This window comes from Panthera tigris, chromosome D2 (assembly GCF_018350195.1).
Source record: "Panthera tigris isolate Pti1 chromosome D2, P.tigris_Pti1_mat1.1, whole genome shotgun sequence".
NCBI classification, from domain to species: domain Eukaryota; kingdom Metazoa; phylum Chordata; class Mammalia; order Carnivora; family Felidae; genus Panthera; species Panthera tigris.
The window spans coordinates 47,117,663-47,135,993 of record NC_056670.1 but is presented as its reverse complement, the minus strand read 5'-3'; the positions used below and the strand labels follow the sequence as shown (position 1 = coordinate 47,135,993).

At 40.6% G+C, this 18,331-nt stretch overlaps 1 protein-coding gene across 5 annotated transcripts in view; it reads right to left on the bottom strand.

The window, feature by feature from the left end:
• LOC102958353 (WASH complex subunit 2-like) overlaps positions 1 to 18,331 on the bottom strand; it is a 61,620-nt gene that overhangs the window by 10,440 nt on the left and 32,849 nt on the right. For all 5 annotated transcript variants that reach the window (XM_042961312.1, XM_042961314.1, XM_042961315.1 and 2 more), the window contains 5 exons: positions 17,326 to 17,457; positions 13,939 to 14,108; positions 9,468 to 9,570; positions 4,109 to 4,261; positions 1,014 to 1,196 (listed from right to left, as the gene is read on the bottom strand). In XM_042961312.1, coding sequence (XP_042817246.1) covers positions 1,014 to 1,196; positions 4,109 to 4,261; positions 9,468 to 9,570; positions 13,939 to 14,108; positions 17,326 to 17,457 — 741 coding nt within the window. The remainder of the gene's footprint in view (positions 1 to 1,013; positions 1,197 to 4,108; positions 4,262 to 9,467; positions 9,571 to 13,938; positions 14,109 to 17,325; positions 17,458 to 18,331) is intronic.

Sequence of the window (18,331 nt, the reverse complement as noted above, 5' to 3'; positions counted from 1 at the left end):
TGTAGCTCTTGTTCATAAACAGGGTTATACTTCTGTAATAAAAAATAATAAAACACTTTTTTATAGAAATCAACATGGACCATTTCCTCAGTTTGGTTTACGAAAAGCACTGGCAATATGGCCTGGCACCTGTTTGGGTTTCTTTTTTTTTTAAATATCTCTATTGAGATAAAATTCATACACCATAGAATTCACCTAGCGTGTAATTCAGTGATTTTTAGTATATTCACAGAGTTGTGCAAACACCACCACCAGGTAAGTTTAGAACTTTCCCATTACCCCAAAAGAAACGCCAAACCTATTAGCAGTCACTCTCCATTCTCATCCATCCATTCCCCCAGACCCCAGCAACCACTTCTACTTTGTAGCTCTATGGATTTGCCAATTCAGGACATTCAAATAAATGGAATCATAAAATACGTAGTCCTTTATCACTGGTTTCTTTCTTTCAGCATGTTTTCAAGGTTCATCATGTTGCAGCATGTATCCGTAACTTATTCCTTTTATTGCCAAATAATATGCCATTTTGAATAGATACACTACATTGTTTATCCACTCATCAACTGATAGACTTTGAGTTCTTTCCATCTTCTGACTATAATAAATATAAATATATATATATATATATAAATATAATAAATATAAATAACGCTGTTAAGAACATTACATTCTAGTTGTGTGTGAATATGTCTTCATTACTCTTGGAAATATACCCAGGAGTGGAATTGCTGGGCCTTGTGGGGGACTCATGCTTAACAATTTCAGGAACTACCGAATTGTTTTCTGAAGTGGCTACACTAATTTACATTCCCAACAGCAACGCAGGAGGATTCTAGTTTCCCCACACCCTCACCCACATGTGGCCATTACAGAAAAAAATCAACAAGTGCTAGTGAAGATGAAGAGAAACCAGAACCCTCAATTCTTTAGTAACTCATATGACAGAACTGACACCTTAAAATGAGATTCTTTGACCCTTTCAAAACCCTGAAACTTTATTGCTTTTTGCTCACCTTTCCCACTTCTTTCTTTGGAGCGTGGATGCTGTTTTGATCTTCTGTTTTATCTTCTTCCTCATCAAATAAACTAAGAACAGTTTTGGTTCTACTTTTGGTTCCTTTGTCCAAGGGGGATGATGAAGAAAATAAATCAGAATGCTCGACCGACTCTTGAGTAGATACAGTCAAAGGTCCTCCCTGAAAATGGAAACGGTAAAAAAAAAAAAAATATAAAATAAAATAAGTAACATCTAGAAATACAAATTCTACTGAGGGGCCTTCCCAACTCTTCATTAATTCAATAACTGCGACATTTGCATGTTTCAGGGCACTACAGCTAATCACATTAATCCCAAGTAACAAAATACTAAGGTCAACTCTCAATCAGCTACTCCAACAGAGACTCTTACACAGGTAATTCACAGCCAAAGATTATTTTTCCAACCAGTTTAAAGTCACAGGTCCCTCCGGCCTATCAAGAGATATACATATTTACAACCCTGATCTACATCAGTTGCTCATGAGCTATAAATAACTTGCCAGTCACAATGAGAAAGAATGAAATATGGCCCTTTGTAGCAACGTGGACGGAACTGGAGAGTGTTATGCTAAGTGAAATAAGCCATACAGAGAAAGACAGATACCATATGTTTTCACTCTTATGTGGATCCTGAGAAACTTAACAGGAACCCATGGGGGAGGAGAAGGAAAAAAAAAAAAGAGAGAGAGGTTGGAGTGGGAGAGAGCCAAAGCATAAGAGACTCTTAAAAAATGAGAACTGAGGGCTGATGGGGGATGGGAGGGAGGGGAGGGTGGGTGATGGGTATTGAAGAGGGCATCTTTTGGGATTAGCACTGGGTGTTGTATGGAAACCAATTTGACAATAAATTTCATATATTAAATAAATAAATAAATAAATAAATGTCAAAAAAATAATAAAATACATTACAATTAAAAAATAATAATAATAATAATAACTTGCCAGTCATAGAGAAAGCACAAATATCCATCACTAGGAGTGGATCATATTATTTCCTAGTATTTAATTAATACCTAAGTCCCAAGAAAAAACCTGACAAAATTACTTAAATTGTAGAAGGCTCACACTGTATTATGCAATTATAAGAATCACTAAAATGATCCTAAAATGTAGCATTTATTCATTCAACAAGTTCCACATTTTAAGTAAGATACCATTGATTTTAAGATCCACTATTACTCTATGAACCACTGAGAAAGAAAAAAACAAGTCTAAAATATGCCACTGATTGTGAAATGCATCCTAATTTGAGTGGTTAAACTGTGAAAACTATGCTTGTTTGAAGAAATATGTAATTTATTTTTTTTAAGTTTATTTATTTTGAGAGAGACAGAGATAGTGTGAATGGGGAAGGGGCAGAGAGAGAGGGGGAGGGAGGGAGGGAGAGGGAGAGGGAGAGGGAGAGAGAGAGAGAGAGAGAGAGAGAGAGAGAAGCCCAAGCAGGTTCTGAGCTGCCAGTGTAGAGCCTGATGCGGGCCTTGAACCCACAAAGCCGCAAGATAATGACCTGAGCCAAAACCAAGACTTGAACACTTAACTGACTGAGCCACCCAGGCACCCCAGAAGAAATACGTAATTTAAAAGTGCCTAGGGGCGCCTGGGTGGCTCAGTCAGTTAAGTGTCCGACTTCGGCTCAGGTCATGATCTCACGGTCTATGAGTTCGAGCCCCGCGTCGGGCTCTGTGCTGACAGCTCAGAGCCTGGAGCCTGTTTCAGATTCTGTGTCTCCCTCTCTCTCTGCCCCTCCCCTGTTCACGCTCTGTCTCTCTCTGTCTCAAAAATAAATAAACGTTAAAAAAAAAAAAAAATTTTTAAAGTGCCTAGTATGGGGGTGCCTGGGTGGCTCAGTCGGTTAAGTGGTGACTCTTGATTTCGGCTCAGGTCATGATCTCACAGTTTGTGAGTGTGAGCCCCGTGTCAGGCTCTGCACTGACAGTGTGGATTCTCTGCTTGGGAGAAGCAGAGATTCTTGGGATTCTCTCTCTCCTTCTCTCTGCCCCTCCCCTGCTCATGCTCTCCCTCTCTCTCTCAAAGTAAATAAAACTTAAAAAATAAATAAATAAATAAAAATAAAAGTGCCTAGTATGTGTGAGGTAACATGCTAAGTACTACAGATAAAATGATGAGCAAAAGAAACCTGGTCCCAATCCTCAAGGAGCTTACACTCAAGTCAGGGCCAGCAGTACAATAAGCAATTAGAATTCAAGTATGGAAGGGGCTATGACTGGGGTAACTTGGGCTACAGGAACAGAGAACAGGCCCACATAGAAACTACAGGTAGACAATGTCACAGTGTCTCAGGCACAAGTGAAAAATTTGTATCACTGCAGCTCTAAGGAGCCTCAACAGGAAAAGTATATACAATATTCTTCACACAGGTCCTGAAACAGAGGTTAAATGTGAATAGCTGAACACGCAGAGAACAGGAAAGGTTAGAAATAAAAGAGGTGCACATCACTGACCTCCAGGTGCAGCCAGCAGCCTTTTCACAGGCTCCTGCAGGAGATAACAGACCACCCAGGAGAAGAAAGCAAAGGTTTTAGAAGAGAGATAAATTTCACTTTGCTCTCTAATTCACAGCCAACACCCACTAAATGTAAAGGAATGGGAAACTAAAATCTTAAAACTGCCATTTTAATTCAAGTACAAGTGGAAGCAGGGATAACAGAAATGCTACAAAGAGAACAAGTCAGAAAGAGCAAACATGCAGAGAGAAAACCAAAATGAAAAACAAGATGTGGAAGAACACCCTGGAGAGAGAAAGGCAAAACGGACATGGGCACAAGATGACAAAAGAATGTAAAACAGGAGACACGCACATCACTGTGTGCACATTTGCCCAGAAAAGAGACCCAACAGCAAGAACGATGTTGAAGGTTTCCCCGAATGGAGGGATCCGATTTTCTTCTTCAGACTTTTCAGTATTTTCAAAATATTCAACAAAGTAGCCATTTATTTTCTGTGGTAGAAAAAGGTAAGGGTGTGTGCATTTGTGTGTGGGTGTGTCTGCATTTTACAAACCATGAGAAACAAACACCTCAGAATATAAATGCAAAAAAAAGAAGTCTACCTTTTCTGACTCCTCAACCAAATGAGTGCTCCCCACTGCTGATGAGTCTTTGCCACCATCAACCTTCTTATCCCCAGGTTTCACTCCGAATGGTGCCTCCTTTTCTTCGTCGCTGAACAGCAAAGGTGGTACTTCAGGGACAGTCTCTCTTTTCTACCAAAAGAAAAGCAAATGACATCCTTAAAAACAAAACTGTGGGGGTGCCTGGGTGGCTCAGTCGGTTGAGCATCCAACTCTTGATTTGGGCTCAGGTCATGATCTCAGGGTTGTGGGATCGAGCCTCACATTGGGATGTGCGCGGAGCGTGGAGCCTACTTAAGATTCTCTCTCTCCCACTGCCCTTTCCCCACTTGTGTGCTCGCTTGCTTGCTCTCTCTCTCTCTCTAATTAAAAAGAAAAGTGTGCTTTACTAGCATGACAACATAAAGAACAAGGTGAAACCACAATCTTCTTGAGGGAGTTAGTGAAATGTGGAGGGAGAGACAGTGCGGGAAGTGAAGGGGGCACAAATAGGGAGAAGCAATAAACGCCACCACCTCACTTATAGACACAGCACTTCACAGCTTCTGCCACTGTAATGCCTGCACCTGTCTCTGTGTGTCCATTCACTTCACAGATACTGCTATTGATTAGAACCTTATGTCTGACTCCCAGATAACCACTAGTCTCTCCTCTCTGCCTCCATCCTCCCGCATTTCAGGTCAATGATGTCATCCAGAGCTGCCTCTGCTAAAAGAAAATACGCACCAGATTGCTTCATCTCTCGCCCCAAAGCTGCACTATTTGCATTAAGTAAATGCTAAATGTGACTATCAACTAATACCTCATCTTCTCCCTTTGTTTACCTGCATCTTACCAATCTTCCCTATTCCTTTTCTTCTTTTAAGTTTATTTATTTTGAGAGAGAGAGCACAAGCAGATGAGGGGCGGAGAGAAAGAGAGGCAGAATCCCAAGCAGGCTCTCCGCCATCAACACAGAGCCTGATGCAGGGCTTGAACTCACAAACCGTGAGATCATGACCTGAGCCAAGATCAGGAGTCAGACGCTTAACCGACAGAGCCACTCAGGTGCCCTCAATCTTCACTATTCCTTAAACCTACCGTGAATTTGCACCCTTCCCTACTGTCTGTAGAAGCAAATCCTCATCTTTCAAGCAAGGCCCAGCTTGAGGTCCCCATAAAGGTTTCTCTACCTTCTTCAGTAAGTATCAGTTGCTACACTGGTAAGATTATTTATCTGTCTACCTCGCTTTTATTTTCTTCTTAACTTACATTAATAGCTATCACATATGTCTGTCTATTCCCTTGAAAGGATAATATAATTCAACAGCGAGTCATGGTGTTTGATACCAAGTAGATGGTCCACACCAGTTTGTGAGCACTTTGCTCAATCTGTCATGTTCCTGATGGGGGAGGCAGGGATTTCAGGGATTAGAAAACTGAGGTTATGTGACTCACCTAGAGTTATCAGCATCCTTGGGGAAAATGATCAAAAATTCTTGAGGAAAAACTATAACTCTATCATACCAACTAGGTGAGACGTTATGAGGAAGTAAGCTTTGAAGCAATATCTAAATCAAGTTAGGAAGACAGATTTGGTAAATCAAAGAAGAATGCTCCTTAACTATGAGAGAGAAAAAAGTATAAATGAAGTAAAAAATAGAGTAAGATTTTTAATTATTGTTAGGAAGAGGTCCTTAAAATGTATAATCAGTTTTAACCTGAAATAAAAGGCTGGAAACCCACAAAGCAACTTCAGAAGAGGTAAGGCAATACTGAAGTGATTAAAGGAAAAACTTTTGGTGGAATGCACTGGGCTCTCTGAAAACCACATACAACTTCAACGCAAACCGGTCAGGGTGAAAAATGAGACTTTAGTATGGCCCCTTAAACCAAGGAAAACGCCACCCAAACTATCGGTTGCAAATCTTCCTAAAGATAAAGCTGACTTCATCTTCATCGTGAAATTAATTTCTTTGACAGGTTTATAACAGAGTCACAGCTAACTTTAAAATATTCTAGGATCTCTAAACAAAAAAAAAGTGTTTTATACACTGCTGTCTGAAGGGAACTGTATTTCACAAATGGTAAGAATCTGTGTACAGTTTGTTCAGCTACGTGAGATGTAGATCTTTGACCCTCTGTCTTATTTAACAGTCATAATTACTACAGGTTGAAAGAAGTTTTCCATTTCCATGCCCTTTAAAATTTATTAGGTTATTGCTCATTTATCTAGAGAAGAAGTTATTATTTACAATCTACAATGAAAAACCACTCAGATCTCCTGACCCTTTTAACCACAGAACCACTTGATGTCATCTTTAGGGAGACGCAAGTATGGGTGATTCGAAGAAAAGATCACGAGCACCTCAGAAGCAGCAGGAGGGAGCCCCGGGGCCCAGGAAACACAGCATGTTCCTCCCAATGCTGGAAGCTTCTGGTGCAAGCTGTGCACACCCACTTAACGGGAATACGGTGGAGGAAAAAAGTCCCTAAATCATCAACTGAAAAGTGCCTGGTCTGGGAAGCTTCCACAGGACAAGTTAACAGTTGCACTATGTCTGACAAAATGAAAACTGCTTCCCGATGAGAGAGACAACAACCTTCTCTGGAGTAATCTGGGACAGCAAGAGTCACCTAAAGCACACGGAGAGTGAGGCTGGAAGAGATGAATCCAGTGTGAATGAGATTACGGGTGGCACTGCAGGCTCAGGCATTTGTGACAAGGACATGATAGGATCAGGCTGCCTTTAAGAACAGAACCAGAGCAACAGCAAGAAGGGCAGATGAAAGGAAGGAGCGTTCGAGGAGAGGCCAGATAAGAAATTATCTCAGTAGTCAAGGCTAAAGATGACCCGGAAGTTGGGATGGAAAGAGACATCCCTAGAGGCGCTGGTGTGGCGCAGCGTCCTGATCTTGATCTCGGCTCAAGTCACGATCTCACAGTTAGTGAGCTGCAGCCCCGCACTGGGCTGTGCACTGGGCTGTGCGCTGAAGGCACAGAGCCTTTTTGGGATTCCGTCTCTCCTTCTCTCTGCCCTTCTCTCACTTGTGCTCTCTCAAAAAATAAAATAAATAAATAAATAAATAAATAAATAAATAAATAAATAAACTTTAAAATAATTTAAAAACTTAAAAAAAAAAAAGGGGGAGAGAGATCCCTAATAAACAGGAAACAGTGACAATTACTCCATCAAAGGCAAAATAAGTCACACATACCCTGGGACAGCTACACTACGGAATACTGATAGTGGTGAAAAGAGAAGCTAAAGCTTATGGAAATGAAAAACATGCCGCAGGACAAAACAACTTACAGAAAAATGTACAACATGACCTCATTTAACTAAATAGAGTGAATGCCTGGAAACAGGCCTGAAAGGGCTGACAATGCACTGTTACCAATGACTACTCTGGCAGGAGCATAAGGACTTTGTATTCTCCGTGCATTTTCTAAACCTTTTTAAAGAAGACATCCACATATTACTGCATAATGTAAAATAAACTTGAAACAAAAATTATTTAGGAGGAATGGAAAAACCAAGTATCAGCCTCTAGAAAACAGAAGTTCAAAGGCTCCTTTATGGTCTTATCTCTCCTTCATCAAACCTATGCAGGTAACAGGGACTTGGTCACCCATCACCACGGTGGGAGGAGGAGGGCCTTCCTCATCAAGCATGGGTGGCAGAGTTGCCGTGGTGGCTGCTCCAACGTAGGAGGGGTCCCATGGGCTCATCCCTTCTTCCTGGTCTTAAGTGTCTTTTTGCCTCTATCACATGCCAGATTTGAATGGCGTGGAGTTGGGAGTCGAAGGCCTGACAGCAGGCTGTGAGTTGGCTTGATTCTTGGCCTTTTAGGCTAACCCAGGTCAGATAAAGGAGTTCTAATCCATGGGGTCTAGCCTAAAAAGTTCTACATTTCCCTTGGGGGCTGTTAGCAATTGCCAGCTGGCAGTAAAATAGCTGTTTGGCCTCATTTTGTTCTATGTGCACACACTCACATACACCCACTAAGGAATGAGCTGGGGAAAGATGAATGACAGGCCAGGGCAGGATCCCAGTATGCCCAGGTTCCCTGGATAAATGTAACATAATGCCAGCTTCCTCTCATTCTTTAATACTCCTTTTTGATATAACTAACATCGAGATTGGCTAAATCTTTAGCTGAGGTGATTGTGGTAGTGATGTCATTTAGATGTAATCACTGGAATCCTTTACACCAGATGCCACTGATGGACTTTTTTTTATTACATACTTTAACTTTTTTAATACTTTTTTAGGGGCACCTGGGTGGCTCATGATCTCATGGTTCATGAGTTCAAGCCCCGCATCAAGCTCTGTGCTGACAGCTCAGAGACTGGAGCCTGCTTCACGATTCTGTCTGTCTCTCTCTCTCTGCCCCTCCCCTGCTTGCTCTCCCTCTCTCTGTCTTTCTCTCTCTCTCTCCCTCCCAAAAATAAATATTAAAAATATATATATTTAATGTTTTTTAGGTTTATTTATGTAGGTAATCTCTAAACCCAACATGGGGCTCAAACTCATGACCCTGAGATCAAGAGCCGTGTGCTCTACTGACTAAACCAGCCAGGTGCCCCCTTTACTTTAATTTTTTTTAAAATTTTAACCATGGCAAAAAACAAAATGTATCATCTTAACCATTTATAATTCAGCAGTGTTAAAAATATTCACATTGTTATGCCACCAATCTCCAGAATTTTTCCATCTTGCAAAACTGAAACTGTCCCCTTGAACAACTCCCCATTTCCCTCTCCTGCTAGCCCCTGGCAACCACTAGTCTACTTTCAGCTTCCATGAATTTCACTACTCCAGGTACCTCATGTAAGTAGCATCATATACTATTTGCCTTTTTCTGACTGGCTTATTTCACTCAATATAAAGTCCTCAAGGTTCATCCTTGTTCTGGCAGGTGCCAGAATTTCCTTCCGTTTTACTGACTGGCTATTCACATAAACCGGGACCAAAGCGTTGGTACTTGAAACATGCTCCTGAAAGGAATAATGTGTGCCTTAACTGACCTGGTCTAATGTTTGCACAATTCCATGCCACTGGGGCTAAGCCTGGTGACCTGCCCAGAACTGCAACGGTGCTCTCCCCTCAGACTTCAGAAACCCACCCCTGATGCTGAAGGGGCTGCAGGACATGAAGGAACCCGTTCCCCCACGCTTTGCACGTGTGCTTCATCAAATACCATAACTAGATGATCTATTTCTAAAACTAGGCAAATAGGTTTTTCCATTAGACTTAGCCCACAAGGTCAGGTTTAGGAGCTGATTCAGGGAAGTATCACTATTCACATAAGATCATGGCAAGGATATTTCCTGGGCCTAGGAGGTCAAGAATACCGTTGTTGCAGGAGGAACAGATGCAGGAGGAGAGCCAAAGAGAGAGCTTCCACTATCGGCATCATCTTCAAAGAGGAGTGACACTCTCTGGGTCTTCTTTTGGCTATACAATCAAGCAAAAGGTCAAATTAAAGGCAGGTATGATTAAAAAAATATATACAATACTCCTTCCAGGCCATACTTACAGGAACCCACCTACCACCAAAACACCCAAGACATCTGCTGACCTTACGTAGTCGAAAGCAAATGAGAAAAACTTTTGAAGTAGGTGCCATTTGTGTCTAGCAAATCATCAGCCTGTCTCTCATCCTTATGTGGAAGAGTTCAGGGGCCTTCTCTACTTGTCCCTTTGATTCACTGTAGGAGCACTAACTGTTAGCTTTGCAAGTATTTAGTATACGTGCTGCTGAAGCGAGCACTAGCTTTGCAAGTATTTAAAAGCATGTATGGGGATGCTGGGAGGAGAGGTAGGTTTGGAGTAAAAATACTACAAAGATTTGCATTATTCAATCTTACAAGGACCATTAGCTTTCTAGAATTCTCTAGATACACAGAAACGAGATCTCCAGCATTTGTTTTCAATAAAGAATATAGTGGGGTTGGGGCGGGGGGGGGGGGGGGGAGCACCTGGCTGGTTCAGTCAGTAGAACATGTGACTCTTGATTCCAGAGTCATGAGCTCAAGCCCCATGTTGGGTGTGGAGCCTACTTAAAAACAAAACAAAACAAAACCAAAAACAGTGTGAAGTTAAAATATTGAGAGAAAGAGAGAGAGAGAATATACTGGGCCCTTTCAGCCACAGCTCTCGTCACCACCTTCCTCTAGCTGGTCTTCACCTACCTTCTCACCTAGATTCTGCCCTGGCTCCACAGAGAAGGTAACCAATAAACAGAACAAATACTGATCAGAGCTTTTAAGGGACAGATATATGAAAGTGGAGAATCACAGGGAGGCTTAGCAATAGACATGGGGAATCCAGAACAGAAAGCATTCTAACTACTCAAAGGTCAAGTTCCAGTTTTCACCATGTGATAAGGAATCATCCAACTAGCACACTACAGAATTACCAAAGTAATGCAAACTTTAAATTCAATTTTAGCTAGCTAAAAGTAATACTAACATGTTATTTCACCAAATTGTTTACCATCTATATCTACTTACGTTAGAATATAATTAACATACACACTAAGTCTATGTATTATAACCTTTTTTGTAAGTTTAATTATTAGCAAGATACTAGGAAACTTATTCATTAGTTTAATACCTACTTCTGCCTATATCTTAAAAAAAACAAAAACAAAAACAAATACAAAAAAACTAAGGATCACAGACTAGGGAACAAAACTAACCAAATAGTTGAGTGCACTTAATTGGACATACACACTAAAGAATGGTTAAACATTAAGACTATACCCTGAATAAGTTATAAAAGCAAAAAGCCAATTTGTAATGACACAGTACGGTAGTATCTAATATACCTTTATGGATATACACCAATAAAAATTTATATAAATTATAACCAAAACAGTTGACTTCTAGATGACGAGCAATCACTATATCAGATGCCTAAAGAATACCAGAAACCAAGGGGCGCCTGGGTGGCTCAGTTAAGCATCCAACTTCGGCTCAGGTCATGATCTTACAGTTTGTGGGTTCGAGCCCCGCATCGGGGCTGACAGCTTGGAGCCTGGAGCCTGCTTTGGATTCTGTCTCCCTCTCTCTCTGCCCCTGTCCTGCTTGAACTCTGTCTCTCTCTCAAAAATAAATAAAACACTATAAAAAAAAAAAAAAAAAAAGAATACCAGAAACCTCATTAAGCAACTATAGCAGGAAAATATCCCATGCATGATTTTCTGAACAAGCAATTTCTTTTTTTTATTCTTAATGTTTATTTATTTTTGAGAGAGACAGAGTGTGAGCGGGGAAGGGGCAGAGAGAGGAGACACAGAATCTGAATCAGGCTCCAGGCTCTGATCTGTCAGCACAGAGCCCAATGTGGGGCTCAAACTCACAAACTGTGAGATCATGACCTGAGCTAAAGTCAGACACTTAACCAACTAAGCGTGAACAAGTAATTTCTTTTTTTTTAATTAAAAAAAAAATTTTAATGTTTATTCATTTTTGAGACAATGCAAGAGACAGAGTGCAAGCAGTGGAGGGGCAGACAGAAGGAGACACAGAATCTGAAGCAGGCTCCAGGCTCTGAACTGTCAGCCCAGAGCCCGACGCGGGGCTCGAACTCACAAACCGTGAGATCATGACCTCAACCAAAGTCGGATGCTTAACTGACTGAGCCACCCAGGCGCCCCATGAACAAGTAATTTCTAAAAAAAAAAACAAAACACAGCAAAACACCAAACCAATCCACAAAAAATATCTGATGACAGATTCTGAAGGTAAGCTACAGAAAACTAGTTAGCTCTCTGGCCAGAACTCTAATAGGAAACAACAGCCAGTCCTTAACGTTGGCTCTCACTCCACATACTCAGCAACTGCTGGTTAAGTTTGGCCCTCCCATGGAGATCTGTCCTCAGAAGAAAAATATGCTGCTCAGCGAACTAGGGTGTTTCTCATTATAAATAACAGGTTAAGTATTTTGATTTATTTGAAAGGTACAGACATGAGAAAACATTCAGATAACCACAGAGCCTATTGCCTAAACCAGGACATTTCTGAGAGTGAAAGGGAAATTATTATTAGTCGTCATGCTGGAATGGCAGGCACAAACCAGGGCTGTCCAGGCAAGCCAGGACACCTAAGTGCCCAGCTAACCAGGCAGTATTTCACAACTCTGTTAAAGTCACAGAGCTTCTTTCTGTTTTCAGAATGGTTTTGAGATATAATTTACAAACCATAAAATCTACCCCTTTATAATATGCACTTCACTGGTTTTTAGTATAGAGTTGTGCAACCATCACCACAATCTAGGTTCACAGTATTTCCATCAATCCAAAATGACGCCTCATGCCTGTTAACAGACTCAATTCTCCTCGCCCCAGGCAAACACTAATTTACTTTCTGTCTCCATAGATTTATCTGTTCTGGACATTATATACAAAGGGAACCATGCATGTGGTCCTCTGTGACTGGCTGCTTTCAATTAACACGATATGTAAGGTTCAACTATATTGTAGCATGTATCAATACTTTATTCCTTCTTATTGCTGAGTCAGAGTTCATTGTATGGATAGAACATATTTTCTGCATCCTCTCGTCAGTTGATGGGATGTTTGGCTTATTTCCACTTTCTGGCTTCTACGAATAATGCTACAATGAACAATCATATGTAAGTGTTTGTGTAGACATGTTTTCATTTCTCTTGAGCATCTACCCAAGAATGAAATTAAGTCCTAGAGTAACTCCATATTTAACTTTTTAAGGAACTGCTGGACTGTTCCCCAAAGTGGCACCATTTTACATTCCCACCAGCATTGTGTGAGGGCTCCAATTCTTCCACCGTCGCAGACTATGAGTCTGGAGTTCTCTCTGGTCCAGCAAGAGAGCGGACACAGAATTGAATATGAGAGAGGCTGATGTCCGGGAGGAGACACGAGCCCTGACAGGGGTTTTGTCTCTGTATTTATTGAGTTCACAAGATATTACCCACGTGGTGAACGTGAAGAAAAAAAGATCTTACACACAGAGACGTGGAGAAAACAATCGGAAGTAATCATTAACTTGTGTGTATAAGAAGCAAAGGGTCTGGGGGACAAGTGGAGTTTGTGATCAAGGTACAACAGTATATTGGAGTCAGACAGAAAGTAATTTCCTACAGGCAAGATAACAAGTTACTCGTGATCCCATTGAGACACGGATCCCATTGGTTGCGGTTTTCCGCCCTAAGCTTTTTTCTAACCCATTTCTGTAAATAGAACCTATTTCCCCACATTCCACATCCCCTCCTACACTTGCTATTGTCTGTAAAGCAACATGTTACAACACCAATACAGCCCATGCTCAGTCTATGAAATATCCTGCTGGCTTTAGTTCAAGTATTCATGTGGACACCACCTAGATCAGCTAAGAATTACCAGCCACTGGTGTGACAAAGCACTGCTCTGCAAAGAATCATCCTCCTAACAGGGTGTTTTTCAATGCTGAGCAGATTTCCATTCAAATGAGAAACTTAAGTAACCCAGACCAAACTTTACATTCTACAGGGCATCTCAGAGGAAAAACAAAAACAAAAGATAACAAGCTGCACTTAAATCCCTAACAAACTAAGAAAAATAATATTTAGGGGTTAAAAAAAATAATTAGAAGAAATTAGGCAAATCTGCTAACAAAAACATTTCCCAGTATTGGGGGAAAATACCTTACAAGTGAAAATTAAACACATTCTCCTTTGTATAACTACTAGGTAATGAATGATCATCATGTCACCCCCAAGTAACTGACATCTTATGTATCAAATACCTTTACTTATTACCACAGACACTTGCTAAATGATTTCTTACAATGACTACCTCACCTGTCCTTAGCAACAGCAAACAGATCATCTTCATCATCCTCCTCAAAGAGGCTGGTCTTTTTCACAGCCTTAGCCTCCTGCTCCTGATTGGTCCCAGAGCCCCTTAGTTCTCCTTTAGATCTGCTGTCAGACGCTGAGTTCATCTGTGAATCAGTAACATTCCACTGATCCTTAAAATATAAAATATGTATTAAAACCCAGTGACCATTCAGATGAAGGAACCTGGAAATAAAATAAAATTTAAGTTCCATTAAATTGTATTTACACTAAATACTTAATCAAGTACATCACTCTTGAAGAGAACTCATGACTGGGACTTTCTTCTGAACTCAAATCTAGACAGCTGGGTTCTTTGACCTCGCAAACTTTCTGCCTTCCTCCTCCATCACTACACTATGTTTCTCCCCTCTATGGTCCTATTCTGGGTTAGGAAAAGGGAGGTTGTCTACTCTTAGGAGATTCAAAATTATTTATAAAGAAATTGAGAAGACGAATGTCAAAAAAAAAAATCAAGAGCACTCAACTTTGGAGGAAAATTATACATTTCGATTCAAAAATCTTGAAGCAGGCTGTACAAAAATGTATAGAATGCTCACGCAATGCACATATAAACAAGACACAATGAAAGATGCTGGTGACCCCTTCCATCAACAAAAGTCTGAAATTGACCTTTAGAAAGCATTTAGGGGAACCCCACTTGGCTATGCTCTCACCTCTGGGAACTCCTGAACACTTACATAAGTGGTCCTTTGGTCTCTATACAGTCTAGAGCTTCTCCAATCAAAGTGGGGTCCACAACCAGCAGCATGTGTCATACAGAATTCTGGTTTGATCCCAGACTTTCTGAATCAGAACCTGCATTTGTTAACAGGATGCCCAGGTGATTTCTTCACATGTTATGGTCTGAGAAGTGCTCCTCTAGGGCAGTAAGGCTCAAGAGTGACTATACACTGGAATTCCCAGGAGAACTTTAGAAAATTCCAAGGACAGACCATCTGCCAAACTACTTAATTCAGAATCTCCAGCCCTGGAATTCAGTAAGAGTACTCTTTAAAGTTCTCCAGCTGATTCCAATGGGTAGCCAAGGCTGAGAATCACTGTTCTAGAACACTGGGTATCTTTACTCAGCCAAGTACTGTTGCTCCCAGCTTTAGCTAATATGGTTGACCCTTGAACAACACGGGTTTGAAATGCACATGGATTCTTTTCAATAAATATATGTACAGTATCATTAATGTATTTCCCTTCCTTAGGATTTTAACATTTTATTTCCTCTAGCTTACTTTATTTTAGGTATAGAATGTATGATACATAAAACATGTAAAATATGTGTTAACCAACTGTCTACCTTATTGGTAAGGATTTTGGTCAACAGTAGACTATTTATTAGTAGTTAAGTTTCTGGAGAGTCCAAAATTATATGTCAATTTTCAACTGCGCAGGAAGTCAGTACCCCTAAATTCCCACATTGTTCAAAAGTCAATTTTGTTTTCATTTTCCCTAAATCATTATAATACTGTGGTAGGAAAATTTCCACTTATGGTTGCCCATTACTATAAGGAGAGCAACGACTAACAATGCTAGGAAGAAAAAAATTGAAAATCCATGATAAATTCTGTTGGAAGAGAAAAAGCAAATTATGTTGTGTCATTTTAAATTACTTCCAATAGAAAACATTGATATAGCTACAGTTTCTCCATCCACATCATACCCTCATAATTTTCTTACAATGTTAAAATAAAGAGCAATTATTATAATGCTAGAAGATTTTTAGTATGTTTTAGTTTATTTTTGAGAGAGACAGAAAGAGAAAACATACATACAAGCAGGGAAGGCACAGAGAGAAATGGGGACAGAGGATCTGAAGCAGACTCTGTGCTGACCAGAGAGAGCCCGACGTGGGGCTCAAATTTACGAACCATGAGATCATGACCTGAGTGAAGTCGGACACTCAACCAACTGAGAAACCCAAGCACCCCAGGGAGATTTGTAATGCTCAGGGTTTTGTTTTTTTTAATTTTTAAAAATGTTTTATTTATTTTTGAGAAAGCATGGGGGGGAAGGGGCAGAAAGGGGAGAGGGGGGACAGAGGATCCAAAGCAGGCTCTGCACTGATAGCAGCAAGCTCAATGCAGGGCTTGAACTCACAAACCGTGAAATCATGACCTGAGCCAAAGTCAGATACTCAATCAAATAAGCCATCCAGATGCGCCAAATGCTCAGGGTTTTTAAAGTCTTTTTCTGTACAACTAAATTAGCAGCTAAACCATATTCACTAGTGACTTTGCTAACTTGTATCTAGATAGCAAATGAAAATATTAAGACTCATATAAAAGGGGTGGGTGCCTAAGTAGCTCAGTCGGTTAAGCATCTGACCTCACCTCAAGTCATGATGTCGCGGTTTGTGGATGTGAACCCCATTTCGGGTTCAGTGCTGACAGCTCAGAGCCTGCAGCCTGCTTCGGATTCTGTGTCTCTCTCTTTCTCTGCCCCTCCCCCTCTTGTGCTCTGTTATCTCTCTCGCAAAAATAAACACTAAAAAAAAAATAAAAAATTAAAAAAAGACTCATAAAAAAGAAGTTAAGCTTGCATAAATATTACATGTCTAGCTATAATTCTTGATTAATGAAACATAAGGATCATTTAACAATATAAAATAAGGCCTAGGGGTGCCTGGGTGGCTCAGTCAGTTAAGCATACAACTCTTGATCTTGGCTCAGGTCATGATCTTACGGTTCATGAGATTGAGCCCTATGTTGGGCTCTGTGCTGATAGCATGGAGCCTGCTTGGGATTCTCTCTCTCCCTCTCTCTCTCTGCCATTCTCTTGCATGTGCGTGCACTTTCTCTCTCAAAAATAAATAAAAATTTTTTTTAAATAAAATAAAATAAAGCCTAACTCATGTGAATTAGCACATGTTATAATTTGAGGGGCATACTTACTTTATTCTCAACTGTCATGAAAACATTAACCTTTAAACTAAATATCTTTCTTCCAGAAAAAGAAGAGACAGTTTTGTGAACATAGTCTTTGGTAACTGAACTTCACTGGATATAAAACAGGTAGAAAAAGAAAATATTTAGCAGCTGTAACTTTTTTTTTTCAATTTTTATTTATTTATGAGAGACAGAGAGAGAGAGAGAGAGAGAGCACACGAGTGGGGGAGGGGCTGAGAGGGAAGGAGGCACAGATTCTGAAGCAGGCTCCAGGCTCTGAGCTGTCAGCACAGACGCCAATGCAGGGCTCGAACACACAAACCATGAGATCATGACCTGAGCTGAAGTCAGACGCTTAACGCTTAACCACCCAGGCGTCCCAGGATAGCTGTAACTCTTAAATCCCATCAAACAACCTCCTGCTCTTCTCCAGGAGAAACTTGCAACCCACCTCCTCATCACTGCTGAACAATAAGGCAGATGCTTTCTTTCTGGAGGGCTCAGAAGGCTTTGCTTTCTCTTGGCTCTGAGTTAGAAGAGATGATGTCTGCTTCTTAGCAGCTGTTGCCCCAAAAAGATTATCCTAGAAAAACAAATGACAGAAGAGTATGACAACTTCATACACATAAAACAAAACACTTCGATCTTCCATGTCAAATTGTTAGAGAATAAATCTCTAGTCAGGTACAGAATATGTATAACACCTTGGAGAGACAAAAAAATCACAAAATGCCAGTAAATCCCACTTCTCTCTTATGTATATCCCTAAAATAACAGTCTACTATCTTCTCTCACTGTATTCTCCATTCACAGAAGGGAAACAGACCACATGGAACTCAAAGGCAAAACACTTGGGAAGGAGCAGGAGGAGGGTAACTTGAGGATAAGAACACAGAACGAGGAGGAAATCCGGCCCCACTCAGGCCCGCTGTGGGTGGGCCCTGTATGTTCATTAGGGAGACCAGTACAACCTGTGTGGCAGCCAACAACTTGGACCTTTTTCCGAATTAGAAACCAGAGCAATGGATTATTAACAATAAAGAGAAATAGGGAGCTCTTTCCACTCTTCCATACCTACTGAAGTCACACACCTGGGACAGAGGGAAGGCATGACTTGTGTTTCTAGTTAATTTTAAAAAGACAACACAAATTTAAGAAATAATTTACCAGATATAATCACTGGCCTACTGAAGAGCTGATTCTCATAGGTTGAATGGCATTTGCCAAGTTTTGTATGGTCAGGCATTCCCAAAGTATCTATTAAGGTATTTTCACTAAGGTAATAGAAACAAAATCATCAGAGGGCCTGAACCCAAGTTAGAAGAACACTCTCAACAGTATACTACAGCAGGTGAATAATCCTGATATGTAAAAATTCAATGAAAGGAGACTTTAAGCAGGGTAGAGTATGGGAAAATAAGGAACAGCCGTGCCAAAAATGAACTGGCATCCAATGG